The sequence below is a fragment of the Equus quagga genome, chromosome 5, assembly GCF_021613505.1.
Source record: "Equus quagga isolate Etosha38 chromosome 5, UCLA_HA_Equagga_1.0, whole genome shotgun sequence".
In the NCBI taxonomy this organism is placed as follows: domain Eukaryota; kingdom Metazoa; phylum Chordata; class Mammalia; order Perissodactyla; family Equidae; genus Equus; species Equus quagga.
Genome location: NC_060271.1, coordinates 80,305,835 through 80,323,893, shown reverse-complemented (window position 1 = coordinate 80,323,893; position 18,059 = coordinate 80,305,835). Strand labels below are relative to the sequence as shown.

The 18,059-nt window shown below is 45.7% G+C and overlaps 1 protein-coding gene across 3 annotated transcripts in view; it reads right to left on the bottom strand.

Annotated features, from left to right (window-relative positions):
- Positions 1-18,059, bottom strand: part of TGFA (transforming growth factor alpha) — a 104,157-nt gene that overhangs the window by 18,373 nt on the left and 67,725 nt on the right. For 2 of the 3 annotated variants that reach the window (XM_046662134.1, XM_046662136.1), the window contains exon 3: positions 2,920-3,040. In XM_046662134.1, coding sequence (XP_046518090.1) covers positions 2,920-3,040 — 121 coding nt within the window. The remainder of the gene's footprint in view (positions 1-2,919; positions 3,041-18,059) is intronic. The other variant, XM_046662135.1, reaches the window with a different exon arrangement.

Below are 18,059 nucleotides of genomic sequence, written 5' to 3'. Positions count from 1 at the left end.
AAAATGCTGACAGATAGTTAAAACCACCAAAGAACAACGTGGATCATCATCTACCATGAAATAAAACACTTCTGTGGGCTGAAAACTGCCCCTGGGCTGCTAAGATCCAGTGGGGAAACTGAGGTAAAGAGGTGGTAATTTCCTGCAGGGCCTTGCATCCCCACAGATGGTCAGATTTCCAAACTGTCAGGGTGTCTCGGCTGTTTCTGCAGGCCCTGTACTCAGCTCACAGGAAGAAGTGTTTCAGAGTCTGTGGTCAGGGCACTGAGCTTGGGAACGACCCTGACCTTTCTCTGGAGGAAGATTTACCTGCAGGGAGAAGATGCCAACACTTTTCCTGGAAACAAAAGAGCGTAGTGATTTGAAGTGAGCTTTTCCAGGCTGAGGCGGAGTGCCCTCCGGGGCAGTAGCTGAGAGCATGGGTTTTGGGGTTGGAATTGATTGGATTGAAGCCCAGCTCTGCATTTACTAGCTCCGGGACTCTGGGCAAGTTGCTTAACTTCTCTGAGCCTCAGTTTCCTCATTTATACAATAAGAGCAAGAGGGGAGCTGTGAGGACTCCATGGGCCGCTGTATGTGGAGCGCTGGGAGCTGTGCCTGGCACATAGCCACAACTTTTATAGAGAGCTTACTGTTATTATTAATAGTAATATTTATGTAAATAGGGGATGAGACAGCCAGTCATCCTGATTACCAAAACAAAATGGTGTGTAAATGTGACGGATAATTATCTCCCTGAGCCAGGAGCAGGGCTTGGGACCCACACTGGGGAGAACAGGTGAGCAGCCGCCCACCCCTCACCTTCAGAAGGCTTCCCCCAGCTGACTGGGGTCCGGCCACAGATAAGGTGATTGCTTTGGGTCATCTGCTGACCCAGGCTCGAGGCTGCCAGCTCTCAGAAAGTTTACACCAGCCCCCGATCTGGTGGGGAAGGCACCCGAGGAGGAAAAACTGAGCTTCCAACACACTTTTGATCAGAACTCGGCAAAGACTTGCCCTCTCTCTCCAAAGAGATCTCCCAACGCGCACAGGGGGCGCCACCTGAGGCCCCAGCACTGGGCACTGCTGGAGGGGAGAATGCCTTCTGCCTGCTGCCCTGGGAGTGTCCAGATACCAGGAAGGGAGAGGCAGCACTTCCTTCAGGGCTGGTGTTTTTCCACAATGACCTGGTTACTAACAGAAACAAGCCCATCAGCCCCCCGGGGAGCCCTTGGTGTGTTTTAGTAAGAATGATAATCATGAATAATGACCGTGACTATCATCATCACTGTGCTTCGTATTTAGGGATGGGGAGGGCTCTTCGCTCTGCAGATGTGTGTGCCTCTCCAGGTGAGGCTCAGGGCACCCTGAGGGCCCTGCCCAGTCTCACGCAGCTGCACCTCATGAAGAAGAAAGCCCCACTCAGCACTGCTTACTGTGACAGGCTCTCCTGGTCCCCGATCTCTCGGGCTGATGCATATGACACCCTTAAAGCATCATGGTTAAGAACTCAGCTTCAGGAGCCAGACACCTGGGTTTGAATGTAAGCTCTGCCATGTGACCTGGGCACAGCCTCTCCATACCTATCTCACTGGGTCATTATGAGGGTGACATGAGTCACATGGAGCGTGCTTGGAACAGTGCCTGGCATGAAACAAAAGCTCAAAAAATGCTAGCCTTTATGAACATTTAGTATTATTGACTGGTGCTATTAGGTTGGACCATATGAAATTGCTTTCAACCATTTTTGAACTATAAAAATGGCAACTTCATATAGATGCACGGTTCTTAATGGGGGCAGAGGGTGATTTTGCCCCCCCCACGGGGGACACTTGGCAATGTCTAGAGACATTTTTCATTGTCACAACTCTTTGGGGTGGTGGTACAACTGGCACCTAGTAGGTAGAGGCCAAGGATGCTGCTAACATCCTTCAATGCACAGGACGGCCCCACAACAAAGGATTATCCAGCCCTCCACGTCAATAGTGCCAAGGTTGTATATAGAGAGCCACCTAATAGTATTCTACTAGGGACAGATTAATTTTCTTAAAACATCCCTTTCCAAAACTGACATGGCTCCTACTGCCTGGAGAATAAAGGCTCACTTCCCACAGGCTCTCGTCTCCAATTTGTCTCCATTCTTGTCTCCTTCCTGCTGTAGCCATACTGACTTGTGACAGCAGGTCCCCTGACACCCCAGGCCTGGAGTAACCATTCTGCTCTCCCCACTAAACTCTAACACCTGCTCCAGGAAGCTTTCCTCCAGTACCTTTCTTCCCTGTCTGGCTGACCATGGCAACCACCGGTGGCTGTTAACTAATGTGACTCCCGTGTCCCATTCCTGGAGATGCTGATTCAGTGGGGTGGGTTGGGGCTCAGCTATACTTTAAGAAGCAGCCCCAGGGGCTCATGCTCAGCCTGGTGTGGAAACCACCATGTCCCAGCATGCATCTTCATTTCCAAGTTGCTCTTTATTCTGTTACCACTTATGCACACTAACCCTTTGCATGCACTTCCCACTTATTTTATTAACTGTACTGTCAAGATGCTGGAGGGCAGAGACCTCATACTCAAAGGGATCCAACCCAGTTCCTTGCCCTCCAGAAATTCTAAGTAATAAATTAAACTTGAATCCAGAAATTTTCAGACTTTGCTGAACCCAGGAGTCACATGAGGTACTTGTTAAAAATGCAGATCCCCAGGCTCCAATCCCCAGGGGTTCTGCCTTCTCGGCTCTGGGATGGGGCTCAGGAGCTTGGATTTTTAACCAGCTGGGTTTGGAGGTGTTCCTCAGCCCGCTGTTCTGATCCTCCAACAAGTCTAGCTCCAGGGGTGGGGTCTCAGGGGCCTCTGGCTCGCCTTGTGGAGATAAATGTTCTTTTAATTGGTTGCTAGGCCACCCCCCAGCCCCAGAATTCCGGGACACCAGGGGACACTTACACACATGCTGGCTTGTCCTCCTGCACCAAAAACCTGCAGGTTCCATGGAAGCAGAACTGACTGTGGGAATCCGGGCAGTCATTAAAATGGGACACCACAGCTGCGGCCACAGGCGGGTCTGCTTGGGAGAGAAAAGACATTTGGCTCAGATCCAAATTTGGAATCACGAGACATGCTCCCTGGCCCCTACCCCACCAGTCAAGGAGGGTTGAGCCCTGATGGCTGGGATTTCCCACCGGCATCCCCTCCTCAGCTTTCACTCGCTTTCTAAATCCAGAACCAGAGACTCCTGCATTGTGTGGTTCCCAACAGGGCTTTATTTCTTTACTTACCTTTGTAGGAAACAAAACAACCTCTCCAAAAGATTCACTGTAATTCAGAGATACCAGAGCAGTTTTACTATTTAAAGCCTATTACCCAAGAGTGACCTAATTTTACTTTTGCAAAGTGACAGTGATTGCATTTTTAAGACAGCCTTCATAAAAATCTGTTTTAAAGATAAGAAGCCAGAAGAAAGGTACAAAAGAGTACTATACAGGCATGTGCCACGTAACATTTCAGGCAAGAGCAGACTGCATATATGATAGTGATCCCATAAGATTAGTACCACATAGCCTAGGAGTGTAGTAGACTATATACCATCTGGGTTTGTGTAAGTACTGTAGGGGAGGAAGAAATTTTCCTCCATTTCCCAGGTTCTTTTGGCTGGTCTAAGAAATAAATTGACCTGAGGCAGATTAACAGAAGAAAAACAAACAAAAGTTTAATAACGTGTATACATGGGAGAAGTCCAGAAAACTGAATAACTTGCCAAAACGGCTGAAGCCCTCACCTTCAATACCATCCTCAGCTAAAGACGAAAGAAGATGTTAGGGGTAGGGAGAGTCAGGGACTTCGAAGGGAAGAAGGCAATTCACAGGTAGGTGAAAAGGAGAAAATGGTTGGAAAATAAGTGTTTGGCCACACAGAAACAGAAGAACACAGAGGGGAGCCCAACAAACAGGCTTTTCTAGGTTCCTCCCTGTCTACTACCTACTTTGTATTACGCTAAGGTGATAGCTCACTTCCTGAGACAGGTTTTTCTATCTGAATTATTTTAGGCGGTTAAGGGGGAGGTAACAGGGAAGGCTTTCTGAGTCTTTTGCTTCTTAAAAATAATCAGTCTAAAATAATCCTCATGTTAAAGAGAGATTTTTGGGTGGCAAATTTTGTTCCCCTTCAATATACTCTGTGATGTTCACACAGTGACAAAATCGCCTAATGACATGTTTGTCAGAATGTCTCCCCGTCATTAAGTGACACATGAGTGTATAACCATTAAACTGATGCTAAGGAAGGACAGTTAATGCTGCAAGAAGATGTTCAATGCCATGTTATTACTGTAAGTGAAACAGGTTCGTTTCCAATATGGTCTGTAAAGCATGATTCTACTGTGGGGGATCAGAATTGGCCACCTCAAAATGTGTCTCTTTGGCACGAGGATTATTTTAGGCTGGTTACTTTTAAAGAACTGCAGACATGGAAGAAGCTCTGAAAATCAAGTAGAAGTTACCCTTTGTAAGAGGCATTTACATTTGTAAGGGAAATCTCCATTTGTAAAGATATCTCCCTCTCTGTACCAGGAAGAGGGGGATGACCTTATCTCTAGAAACTCTTATCAATGCAGAAGGCAAGGACTTAAAACTGCACAATAACCTTACCTGGTTTACTGTGCTTTTTCAGTAATCTCCCGTAACTGACTCCCCCCACCCCCAACATCCTCCTTTGTCTTTCACTGAAGATGATATTTAAGGTGACCTCAGCCATTTTAGAGAGTTAGTTACCCAGTTTTCCTGGGTTTCTCCCGTGTAATCATGTCATAAAGCTTTGTTTGATTTTCTCCTGTTATTCTGTCTTATGTCAATTTAATTCATACCCCAGCCAGAAGGGCCTAGAGGGTAGAGGAATTTTTTTCCTCTCCTGTATTGCTTAAACAGAAATGTAGAAGTGAAGAAGTCTGGGAAGGATATACATGAAAATGGTAGCAGGGTTTCTCTGGGGTGGTGGGCTGAGGCGTGATCATGCCAGGAAGATGACTTAGGGCACAGAAGTCCATCTGGGAGCAGCACAGGCCATACTGGGAAAGCCATGACACGGAGGGGAAGGCAGCAGAGTCGGGGGCAGGGATGCGTCCTCCTCACACTCTAACTCTCAAGAGCTCAGGTGTCACCAAGCACCTCAGGGTTTTCCTTCCTTGGCTCTCACACAGGAATAAAAATAGTCAGGCAGGAGCACTGCAGGAGGAACACACCACCTGACCAGCACAAAAGGCACCAGCTGGATTTATTTTATTAGACCCCAATCATGTTGTTTCGTCCAAATGACACTTGAGCCTTTCCCAAGATGGCATGATGTATACAGTTTCCATCGCTGCTTTCAAAAGGTCCTCTTATGTTGTGTTTTGGGTGTTTGGGGAGTGGGTTTTTCCCACTTATTTTTTTGGGAAAAAATATGTTCTTGGAGCTCTTGCTCTTTGAGAAAAGGCAGACTATTTCATATTATGGAGTTTTAGACCACCACTAAATATTAAACTCACCCTGCCTGCTCTCTATTCATGAATTGCTTCTAAAAGTATCCTAATTTTGGAAATCTCATAATTCCAGTGGAAAAAGCAGAGGCTAAAAATACAACAGAATCCTTGCTGTGGAAGGCGAGAGAGCGGTTGATGGTTATGAGCACAGGCTCTGGATGCAGAGACTCGGGTTTGAATCCTGCCTCTGCCACCTGGATGAAGTCCTTGGGATGTCCTAGCCTTCCTCCTTCTGCATAAGATGGCGAGTCCACTTGCTCCACGGCTGGCTCTGAGGCAAAGCTTGTTAAGTACTGTACTCAACAAACTGTCTGGAACAAACCGCTCAGCTGTTAGCTCTTCTATCACCATCCCTGACCATCCCAAGACGCTAACAAATCCTCACATGTGATACCACCACTATGGTACATAATCTCCCCTTCCCTCCATAAATTCAGGGTAGTGTGTGGACTGAAAGTCCAGGTGTCCCCTTCAGCCCCTAATTATAGTTATTTTCACAGGTGAAGATGAGCAGAGACACCCAAAGCCAGCAGATGTTGACTCAGGGCTGCCAGGCAGCCTTGCTCCTGGCTGCAGCACGTCCCTGTCCAGCAGCAGCCTCCAGGACGTGGCGTCCAAGTGTCTTGGCTGATTGCAGTTACCTGCGAGTCCCAGACGTGACTGGTTGGTGAACGGCTTGGTCACTCACTGACAGTGGACACTGGGGAGTTAAGTTGAGACTGCAAGGGTGTGCCACGGTTCACATAACTGGCTTCTCCGTGCTCACTAAAGTAGTCAAGGAGTGAATATGGAGAGATGAAGGGGCGGAGACTAGTGGATCTAATTTGATTTAGATATTGAAAAAGGCTTTTGATAAGCTCCACAAAAGGCCATTTAGACAACCACTAGGGGCTGGAGGGAGTCCCTCATCAGGGCACGGAGCCAGGCTCCTCAAAGTGTGGTCTGTGGACCAGCAGCTTCACAGCCCTGGGAGCTTGCTGGAAAGCTGAGGTCATTGGTCCCACCCCAGACCCAGTGAATTAGGATCTTTGGGGTGGGGCCCAGGAATCTGTGTGACAAGCTCTCCAGGTGATTTTTTAAAAGTCAGGTTTAGTGGGGTAGAATTGACGTACAGCACCGTTTGCCTGCAGGTGATTCTGATGCACACTGAGGTCTGAGGACAGGAAACAAAGGTGAGAGACAAAAGGCCTCTCAGAAACGTGGAATGATGGGGCCCTGAAGGGATCCTTTTGGAGCCGATCCTTCTAGCTCTTCCAGCTCCTGTGACACCGAGGCCTGAAATCCGCTGAGGTTCTCTGAGGCGAAGTGTCCGGTCAATAGAAAAAGACTCAAAGAAAGACTCTGGATCTGTCTTTTGGGAACACTATTCTCCAAAATGAGGGGTGAGGCCCAGACGTGAAGCCATGGTCTCATGTGACCTGTATTTATGGATATTTTGCCACTTCTGATAAATGACGTGAGGAGGCTTTATAAAAATAAGTACCATAAAAGGGGGATGCAAATGAGAAAGGGGTGCGTGTGTGTGTGTGTGAGAGAGAGAAAGAGAGGAAGGGGGAGGGAGACAGAGGAGACACACACACATAGACAGGAAGGGAAAGAAGGAGGGAGGGAGACAGAGAGACACACACAGAGGGAGAGACAGATAGAGAGATGGAGAGAGGCAGGCAGAGAAGGGGAAGGAGGGGAGAGAGAGGGAGAAAGAGAGAGACAGAGACAGAGACAGGCAGTGAGAAAGGGAAGGAGATAAGGACAAAGGCAAGTAAGGGTAGAGGTCAAAAGGAGCAAAGAAGTCAGGTATGCGGTTAACATAGGCAGACACGCATCAGAGTCACGTGCACCTGTGAAGCTTAGTGGCAAAGCTAGCTCTGTGCCTCCTAGCTGTCCAAGCAAAGATGCACACAGTTCATTGGATAGAAACGCACCCTTTCTGCACACGCAGGACAGGTTCAGCTTTGCCCGAGTCTGTGGTCAGGGAGCAACTTCTCTCCTCCTGCGGTGCTTTCGACGGGCACTTCATGTGTTATGGTGGACAGCACCCTCTGATCTCCCAAAGACAATGCGGAAGCACCACCCATGTTAACTGTCTCTGTCCTTCACTTCCCACGGCTCAGTAAGAACCAAAGAGCCCAGGCAATGAGGAAACTCAATGCTATGGTCACATGACAGCAGTAATGAGCGCTGGCTTTGCTCTCTGCAGTCAGAGTCAGAGACCAGGGCGAGAACCGGGATCCTGACGCTGAGCACTCGGGCTCCTGGCCCTCCACAATCCCACCTGTGTGACTCAACCCAAGGCACTCAGGGGACCAAGGGAGCTCAGTGTGAGTCAATGATCATGATCGCCAGAAGACAGTTTATTTTTAAAAACCTTTTTCCTAATGACAAAAGATGATACAGCACTATAGAAACCTTTTGAAAATGCCAATGTACAAAAAAAATCTTAGAGAATAAAACCCATCTTTAATCCACCACTTAGAACTACTTAACTACACACTGCACATCACACACACAGGCTTATGTAAGCTGATTGTTTCTATTCTGTTCATGTGTTTTCCCCCCTGACATAATAACCCATCTTAAAAGCCATCATTTAGTTCAAGACTCTGCACAGGGTACAGTCCTGGCCCCTAACCCTAAGAAGGTCAATGTGTGTAAGGTGAGTGATGGGGAATGTGGTTTGCACTTGAGAAATGGACAGGGAGAAGGGGACCAACGACAGTCCCAAGGGTGAGCCACATTCTGGCCCTCTGCTCTGCCTGTGCAACCTCAGGGTGAGCCAGCCGTAGAATGAGGGGAGGCATTGGGTCGTTTGCCCCTAGAGGACCCGTGCAGCCTTGTGGGCTAAGGCACCTAAAAGCCCTGTGCAAAGTCCAAAGCATGCCACAATGAGAGGGGCAGTAACTGTTCTTGTTTTGGGGTTTCTTAAGGTGTTTGCCTCAGAAACCACTGGAATCAGCAAAGAAAATCCCCAATACCACAGTATGGTCAGTCCAGACAGACAGGACCATTCCTACTCATGTTCCTATTGATCCCAGAAGCTTAACCAAGGGTCAAGAGGAAAGAGACTCTGGGGCAGGTTGGGGAGGGGCGAGGAGGGGTTACTCCTTTCGGAGTGCATGCCATGTGCCAAGTGCTATCCTTACGTCATCTCATGAATCCAGCAGGGCAGGTGGTCACCACAGGTGGAGGGTTTGCCCAGTAGCTGACAGCACCAGCTTCTCGTTGGGGGGTAAAACTGCTTCTAGTAATTCTACAAAAATGAGCTTTACAAGGAACCCCCAAATTCCCAGCATCTTCCCAGAGAATGAGTTTTCTAGCCTCTGTCTCAGTCTCTCTTTCCATCCCCACTTTTCTCTCTCTCTCCCTATTCTTTTTCTACTATTCTCCACTGTCTCTCCTTCTCCCCCTCTTTATTTTTTCTTTCTCTTCTTTCTGAAAACTCAAGAACTATCAAATGAAGGAAGGAAAGGCCTAGAGAATTAAAATGGAAAAAGAAACCCACTTAGAAAAGAAAGACAGTGAAGGCTGACAAGGACACTCCAAAGCAGGCCCTCGGGAGGTCCATGGGGGGAGAGGAGAGGGCTGCCTGGCTCCCCAGGGCTGTGGACCCCGCACTCCTCCTGCAGGCACCCAGGCTGATTGGAAAATCAACTGTCCCAGTTTTCAGAACAGACTTCATCCCGAGCCCATGCGCAGCTGGAGTTTCAAAGCCGCTCAGTTCCTGCTGCTGTGAAATTTATGAGAGGCCTCTTCAACATGTTAACCAAACGCACATCTTGCAGACACCGCTGTTCTCCGGGGAAGCTGTGAAAGCTTTGCCCAGAGACCACAGACCCACTAATAGGGCCTGGAGCCCAGCTCCACTCACAGGAAGAGGGTCTGGAATAGCAATCAAGGGGCACGGAAACCACAGATTCAATTCACAGGAGGGGTCCCTCCAGTTCAGAAGGGCCCGGGAGGCAGTCACCTGGACAGCTCCTTCCGACAGCCCTGCTCCCCAGGGAGCGGCGTCCACACCACCAAGTACAAACTCCCGCCTTTAAAAGCAGCCCTAATTGGATTTTCCGCTGGGCTGGTCGGTGGGAGCTGGCTGAGGCCGTGGCTCCTCACTTTCTTCTCCAGATGTCAGACGTTGCAAACACGTTTGCCTGTTGCAAAGCTTACATCATTTATAGCCATTTCATTACTTCCACAAATACCATGGCTAACTTTCTGACCATTTAATAACGAGGCCTAGCTTTTTAGTAGGAACTTTCAGCCAAAGCTTTTGACCTGGGACTAAATATTTTCTCTCCAGACACTACAATGGCAAAGCCAACTAATGCTTCCGGAATGTCTAGGAGAAAAGGCAGGAGATTAATTTAAGGAAGATGGGAGTCAGCAAGCAGCCCCCAGTGAAGCCAGAGGAGAGTATACATCTGAGGTCTGCACTCTGACACTCTCAGGTGGGGCCAGGCTAGAGTCACAGCACTTCTGGGCTCAGTTCTGGGATGGTCGAGGCGCACTTCAGGCCACCAGCGGGCCCATTTTACAGGGATGGAACTCCACGCTCACATGGGGCAATGCATGAATCTGAAAAATTAGCCAGCATGTGAAGGAAAGGCTGGTCCAGAGGCTCACACCCAGCTGAGGCGGAAATGCTGAGGCAGGGCTTAGAGAAAATGATAACACAGTACACGGGTACCTCTCCAGAGAGAGACTGCTGAGCAGGGGCCCTGGTCCCTTGGGCATTTGGTGAGCGAGAATAAGAGTTCCTAGAAGTTTTCTAAATGATCCCAGAGAGGAAGAGCATTGTCAGTATCATGTGTGGCAATGCTACTGACATTTACCACACAGAGGAATGCCCCATCAAGGAAGATACTCGCAGAGGGCATTTCCTGAGGCTGTGTGAGTGGGTGGAAGGGGGAAGTTTTCAAACAAGCAGTGGAAGTCAGTAGAGTATAGAAAAGTGATCCCAGTTACATTTATATCAGGAGTAGGAAATTCATCTTATTCTCAAGGGCTACTGACCAACGAGGGGAACTTGATTTTGCAGTTTTGGGGTCGTTATGTGTGGTAAGTATAATCACGCATCTCATTCACTATTAAACCCAAGAACACTGAATACTTAAAACATAACAGATATAAAACAATTTGAAAGCTGAATTTAGCTTCACAGTACCGTCACTTAAGAGAGGAGGGCGTTCATTTTAGTTAAGCAATAAAAGAAGAAAGTGAGTTTAAGCGGTGCTTTGGGTGCTTTGATTCCTCCTGCCGTTTTACTTGATGAGGTGAGCGGGAGGGTAGAGCAATTTTTATCACCACCATCCGCCACCCCAAGATTCTCAGTTTCCTAAGAGTAACTCTTATACTTAAAAGATACATATTTTTCCTTAACACGATCCCTGAACACAGATTTACTAAGTCTTCAGCAGTCTTTTCCAACACGGGCTAATTGTGACCCTTTTTGACCTCCACCTTTCCCAGATCTTAAACTCGCTTTAGGCCCCACCTATCCCCTATCCCCACTTAAGGGCACGGATGCTGTACTATCTTAATAAACCTCAAACCACTCTGTGGGGTAAGCATTACTAATCTCTATTTTTCAAATAAGAAAATGAAACTAAAGCTTCGATAGCCTTGCCAATGGACATGTAGCTAGAAAGCACTAGAATTGGAATTTTATCTCAGTTCTCTCTGATTTTAAGAGAATAAAGAGCTGTAGAAAATTAGGACACTATTCAAGTCCAGAAGGGCAAATGCTGTGAGGGCACATAACCAAAATGTGTCAATCATGTGGCAGTGGGGAAGGGGAACACTTCACTTGTTGAGCAGTTTCTAGTAATCAGAAAGGGGGCACTTTTAGGAAAGACAAGAGGAAGTATTACTTTATTTGGGGGAGGAATGGGGAACTATACATATGGAACTTATTATTTCCACAAGGAGCAGTGGCTGAAAAGTATAAATAGATGCAAAAGAGATTTCTATACATCCACGGCCGATGGTTAATTGAGGAGGAGCTGGAGGTAGGGTGGGGGCCGGTTCACAGGATGGTACTGAGCTGCCCCACAAAGAACGCCCCCCCAGAGGCCCTACCTCTGGCTACAGGGTGCTCACATCCGAGAGACCGGGAACTTCTGGCTCAGAGCAGGGCTGAAATGGACTCTCGAATTGCTTTTGAAGCTTTAAACAAGATGCTGGGGGAACCTAAGGGAAGATCTCAGTTCATTTCGCTCCTTCTGGCCATTACTCTTTTTGGGTAAAAACCCAAGGGGCATCAGATGTGATGGAACAAAACTTAAAGAAGCAGACAATGTATTTTTCACTTTTCTACAAAGATATGGGTTACTAATTACACAGCACATGTGGGTGTGGATGTGTGGATGTGTGTGTGTGTGAGAGAGAGAGGGAGGGAGGGAGGGAGGGAGGGAGAGAGAGAGAGGAAAACAGATACACATTCAAGAGAAAGTCACTGGTGGTATTTGACCCCAATGGGGTTCATCCTGCTTGTGCTTATTTCGAAGGCAAAGGCAGAATTTGCATCACTTTTGGTACCCTTTTCTATTCCAGCAGGGAGAAGAGAATCAGTTAACACGAACACAGAAATACTTTGCTAGGTTCATATCCCATCCAAAGCACCTGGGCTTAGAGTTTTTGATCCCACTGTGGATTTCCTGAGGATGGACTATGATGATGATGATGATGACTGCTGTTATTAATAGTACCTACTATTAATAAATTGTCTACTAACTGCATGCACTATGCCCAGCATTTTATACAGAGAATTCCATTTACTCCTCACAAAAATCCTGTGAGGCAGCCAGTACTATCCCAGTCTCATAGATGAGGAAAGTGAAGCGGAGGGAGGTTAAGATTATTCAGTGTTGCTAAATTAGTAAATGGCAGAGCCCAAGCCAGAACTCATGGTTGGTTACCTCTAAAACTCTCGCTCTTTCTAATATACCACATTGTTACTCGTGAGGGTGAGGGTGTGTGTGGGGGGGGGGGGGGGAAAAGGGGGGGGGGGGGACAGAGACAGAGGGGGGGGCGGAGGGAGGGAGAGAGAGAGAGCGCGGGTGTGCGTGAGAGAATGAGTTGAGGGTTAAGAAATCCTTATGGGCACTTTCCACGGCTAAGACAACTTTTTCATTTGAAGAGTAAACAAATTAGGAATTACCATGAAATTCTCAGGGCTATTTTAAAATTAAATAAGCTAAAACTCCCCAGGCAAAATGGCTTTAATTAGCAAAGAGGCTTTAGGATCTAAAATAAAATCTCAGTGAAATCATGTGACATGTGGGCTAAAACCAGAGCCTGCGCACACAGATTTCACTGTGGCCTCTTACCTGTACCCAGTTCCCAGGCAGCACTACCTCTTCCCCAAAAAGGCATGAGGAAGGGAGAAGCATGTGCGACAAGCCCCAAGTAGCCCCCAAACAGCATTCTAGATCCATTCTAGATTAAAATAAGATGGAAATAGAAAGGAAACGCACCAGAAACAGGTCATTCCCTCCCCACTGAGATCCTCTGCCTTCTCAGAAATCCCTTCTCCAGGCCCCCGGTCAATCCTTCTATCCCTACCTTGGCCTTAGTAATTTTAAGAAAAACCCAATTAAGAAAATTGTAGGTCATGATTTTGCTTTGAAGACTGAAAGCCAAACCTCCTCTCTCTCTTTTACTATTTAATAATTTGATTTCAAAGAGACAGCTCACTTCTTTCTTTCATATCTTTAAACCAGAAAGCCCCTTATTTTAATTAGATCCTCTTGGGTGTCAACCAGCATTTTGAAAATACTTCACTTCAAATTTCCATTTACAAAGTAAATAAGGATATCTATGTTTGGCTTTCATCAGCCAGCTTTGCGCCAGAACAGGAACGGCTCTGGGAATGAGAGCCCAGTCCTGCTGGACGGGGAATTCTGTTTCGGCTTTGTTGGAGGAACAGCCCCGTTGGAGCCCAGGGCTACCTGGCTTTGCAGTCTGTATGTGTCTCTGTTCTCCTCTTTATTAATATCAAAATTGTTAGGTAAAGTGGGTGGCAGGAAACCCTCAATTTACCCGTAGGAAAAAATGCTTCCTCTTGTTGAGTCTTTGAACCATAATTCTTCAAACACTCCACACTCAGTACATGTAAGCACTACTGGGACGATTGTTTTCTAGAACATTCTACACCCTCAGAACTTTTTCATTTATAGTCTGCGGATGCATTTTGGGTGGATGAAGGATACTCCTCATTTTAAATGAGGAAAAAGAGGTATCCAGAGGCAAATTTAAGGCAAAGCCCAACAGTCTTAAAAACATTGATATGAATTGGCGGCTGGAACTTTGTCCCATCCTAAAAACGTAACCCTTCTTTTCCCATCTGAGTTTTATATTGATGATTTTTGGTTGCCCTTAGATGAAAGCCCTTCAATCAAGATTATATTCCTGAGGAAAGACGTTGAGATGTTAAGAGAATGGTGGGGTTATGGGTGATCATTTTCTCTTTCATAATTTTCCAAATTTTATCAAATGAACATTTTAGAGTTTGAAAAGACACATGATCTAAAATTAAAACCCAGTACTATTATAAACATAAGTATAGTTTAAACAACTTTTATTTTTTATTGTTTTATTCACAGATAGAACTATAGTTTTATAGAAGACTGGCCTTTAGGAACCTAGATTTGAATCTGCATAAGAAAAATCATGCTACTATCATGTGTTTTATCATTAAAAGTGGATAAGGAGGAGCGAGACACAAATATTTAGAGATGACGGGATGCTCAGATGGAAGATGTTCAGTAGAGCTGACCTCAGGCGTAGCCTCTAGGCACAGAAACCTCACTCCCTCCCACTATAAATAACAACACAACCCAGAAAGAACAGGCCTCTGTGATCCACTCCATTTCCAATCACTACACTCATGTCATTTTCTTTTTTAATTTAAAGAGGACAGCAGGGAAACCACTCTACGAAGTAGGCAGGGAATGAGAAGAAGGTTCCTTTAAACCCCCGTTCCTTTCCCTCCTGGGCATACAGACTACACTTCCCAGCCTGCCTTGCAGGTAAGTGTGACCCTGTGACCAGGTTATGGCCAATGGATGTGAGCAGAAGGGATATGCACCATTCCCAGGTTTGGTCCATAAAAACCTCCCCACTGACATCTCCCTTTTTCTTTCCCTAGCTGCTGGCTAAATGCAGAGAACTCTTCCAAGGGCATGGAGGAGGGAGGAGCCACAAGACGGAAAGAGCCTGGATCCTTGAATAACCACTTGGAAAAAAGACTGCAAGGCCAGTAACACCTGCACAGACTTTGACATGAGCAAGAAATCAATAGCATTTGGGGTTTATCTGCTACAGCAGGAGTGTTATTCTAATGCAAGCCTGAAGTCTGAACAGCTTTTAGAGGTTGATTAGACCTTCTGATGAGGGAGAAATCCTCATAATAAATAATTTGCTTTTCTCCCATTCTCCCATCGTCCCTTCTGGGAACCTCCCCCAAACACCAACATGTCTTACACTTAGAATCTGAAGCTGATCTGGCCCTGATTGGAAGCCTCCACTTTGAAACCCTTGCTCCACAGCTTAAGGTATGCTCTGTCCATTTTCCGGCCCAGAGGGGCCGAGTCAACTCCACAAACGTCTGCAGGGATGCTAATTGGCTTTTAGGGGCCAGGAGTGACCAGTCCTCACTCTAATTGCTTATGAGATCAGCATTTGTAACTGAGCAACGTATATTATGGAGCAAAGGCTGCTTCAAGTCTAAGTCTGAGAGCAAAATACAAAGCGCTGCCACAATCGACAGCAAGCCGGGCCCAGCAGTTTTGACGGAAATGACACGGCTGATGTGAAGTTACTGGGAAATCACCAAGGCTGGATAGCATCGTGACTACTATAACTCTAGTCTTCCTGAAGCAGAAGGTGAGGACCCTACAATTTCTCGAAATGGCCATATCTTGAGTCTCACCAGCTGTAAAATCTTAATACCAGTGGAAAAAACAACTACACACATGACCACCCGACCCAGAATATCTTGATAATATCTCATTATCACTGGGGCTTTTTATCCATCTTTTAGTATTACTACTGCATTCCATATAAAACAACTTTTACTCTAGAACATTTTGCAAATGCTTATCATTTCTAGTAGTTTTCATTTTTTTGTCCTTTGCCTAAGGGACTGTGCTTTTTTGATCTCTTTTCCTTTGTACTAATTTGAATATATGTACTCTCTTTTTAATCTGTTGATGGTAATCTTTAAATTTTTAAAAAATTTAACTTATTTTCTCTAATTATCCATTTTAAGAATGAAATCAGATGTTCCATTAGATATGAAATTGAGCACACTCTTACTTCCTCCTTCCTCTTGTTTCAAGTTACCAGTTACTATAATCTGATTTCATATCCTCATTAAAATAGAAGTTACATATAAAAATAATTAATTTTGACACCTGTATTAGTATAACTAAATTGAGAGCAGTTACCTGGACACACATCATCACTGGGTTTCCTATACCACCTCTTCTCCACTTGGGGACTTTTTATCTTGATACGGCTGTTATCTAGCTGAAGAGGATCTTGGAACATTTTTCCCAGGAAGGACACGTGAGGGGTGTGCCTAAATAATGAAGTATTATGTGTCTGAGAATATCTTTCTGTGCTCTCATCCACGTTCACGGCTTTGCATATGAATGACAACTTGGGTCACAATCTGCAGACCCCTAGTTCTCCTGTCACTGACTTCTGGCTTGTAGTGGATGAGAAGGCTGAAGGCGGCTTTACCATATTCCTTTAGTAATCTGTTTTGATTTTCACCTGGATGCTCATGAGACTTTTGTTTGTCATGAAAACTTGTCAAGTTACAAGGAAAGTTAATGCCTTCAGTCTTAAAGACAAGTCTTTTTCAGCTTAAGAAAGCTCTCTTTAATTATTTCTTTGATGATTATGCCGACCTTAGTTTGCTTTATTTTTTTCTTTTGGAATTATTGTTATCTCAATATTGGATCATTTAGTTCTGTTTCCCAGACTTCTTTATTCTCATCATTTTTTTCCCTCATTGATTTTATCTTTGTATCCTTTTGAGTTTTGGGAGATATTTCCCAGGTATTCTTTTTTTGTTGTTGTTAATTCCACTGATTTGATTTACTGTAATATCCAGTCTGTTGCTCATTGGTCCATTGTGAATTCACAATTGGTTGCCATATTTTTTCGTCTCCTTGCAGCTGTGTTTTACTTATAGTTCCCTGCTGTGGTTTCATAGATGCAATGTCAGCTTCAGTCTAGAAAACACAAATTAGAGATTACCCATCCTCTCTCATTTCTTAGAAGTAGAGACAGTCATTGAAATTCCTCAAGAACATTCTTCTTGTATAATGAATCTTTTCATGTGGCCAGTAATTTCTTGCATCATCATCTTTACAGACAAAGATCTAGTTTGTAGAGTATGATGGGGAGTTAAAGTAGGTTCCATCAGAGACTGTGTGGCTCTGTCCAATATTTTGGGCCCAGATAAAGATAGAAAAGGGAAAGTTTAAATATACTGGCTTTAAATATCTGAGGAATTTGTTTGGTAGAAGCAGGAGACAGAACAAGTACAGCAGAGGGTTTTATCTTTGGGCCAGAAGGTTGTTTTTTTTCTTCCCTCATTTGCCAGGCACCCATGCCAAGCCAGGATAAGAGCTGGCCAAGTTCATCACTCACTGTGGCCCTGACTGGTGTCCTTTCCTGAGGTGTTGATAGGATCCAGATGGACCTCCTCAGCCCATTGCCTCATGGCCCACCATCACCCCCATATCCTGGCCTTCCAAGGTTGGGCTGTTGGTGTAATTCTACTAATGACAATCCCTTCATCTTCTGGAGAGACGGTGGCTTCGCTGGGGCAGGATGGGTCCCATCCTCACATTCACTGGCAGAAATTCTTCCGAGTTTCTTGTACAGTCATATTGCTCAATGACAGAGAAACGATCTGAGAAATGCGTCATTAGGTGATTTTGTTACTGTGTGAACATCATAGAGTGTACCTACACACACTTAGATGGTACAGCCTACTACACACCTAGGCTATATGCTATTAATCTTATGGGATCACCAACATATGTACGGTCCATTGACCAAAACGTCGTTATGTGGTGTGTAACTGTACCGATATAAGTTTAGAAATAGTTTCATATTCCACTGATCACTCATTTTAATGAGCATCCAAGGGCAGATGGGAGAAAGCAGGAGTAAAAGTGGTATGCTCAAGACTCCCTTCATTTTCCCACAGACATTTTCCACATTATACACATGCAGGGTGACCAATGTCACAGTGCCTCACCACCATTTAGAAAGCTTCTCCAGAAGGCTATTTCCAATATAAGTGCATTCTCAGTTCTCCCTATGGGAATCCCCAGCAAAGTGTCAGCAAGTACATTTGCCTGCTCAAAGAATAGCCTGGTTTCCCCCAGTGGATGTCTGAGCCTTACTTGGCCAATATCCCCCAGAGCTGCATCCTCATCCCTCTCTCAAAGGTCTGCTGGGATTCCCAAAGAGAAAACTCAGTGCCAGTGTTCCGGCTCCTTCCATGATCTAAAGGCTTTGCCTCATAAACAGTTGGGAATTCTTGGTTTAAACC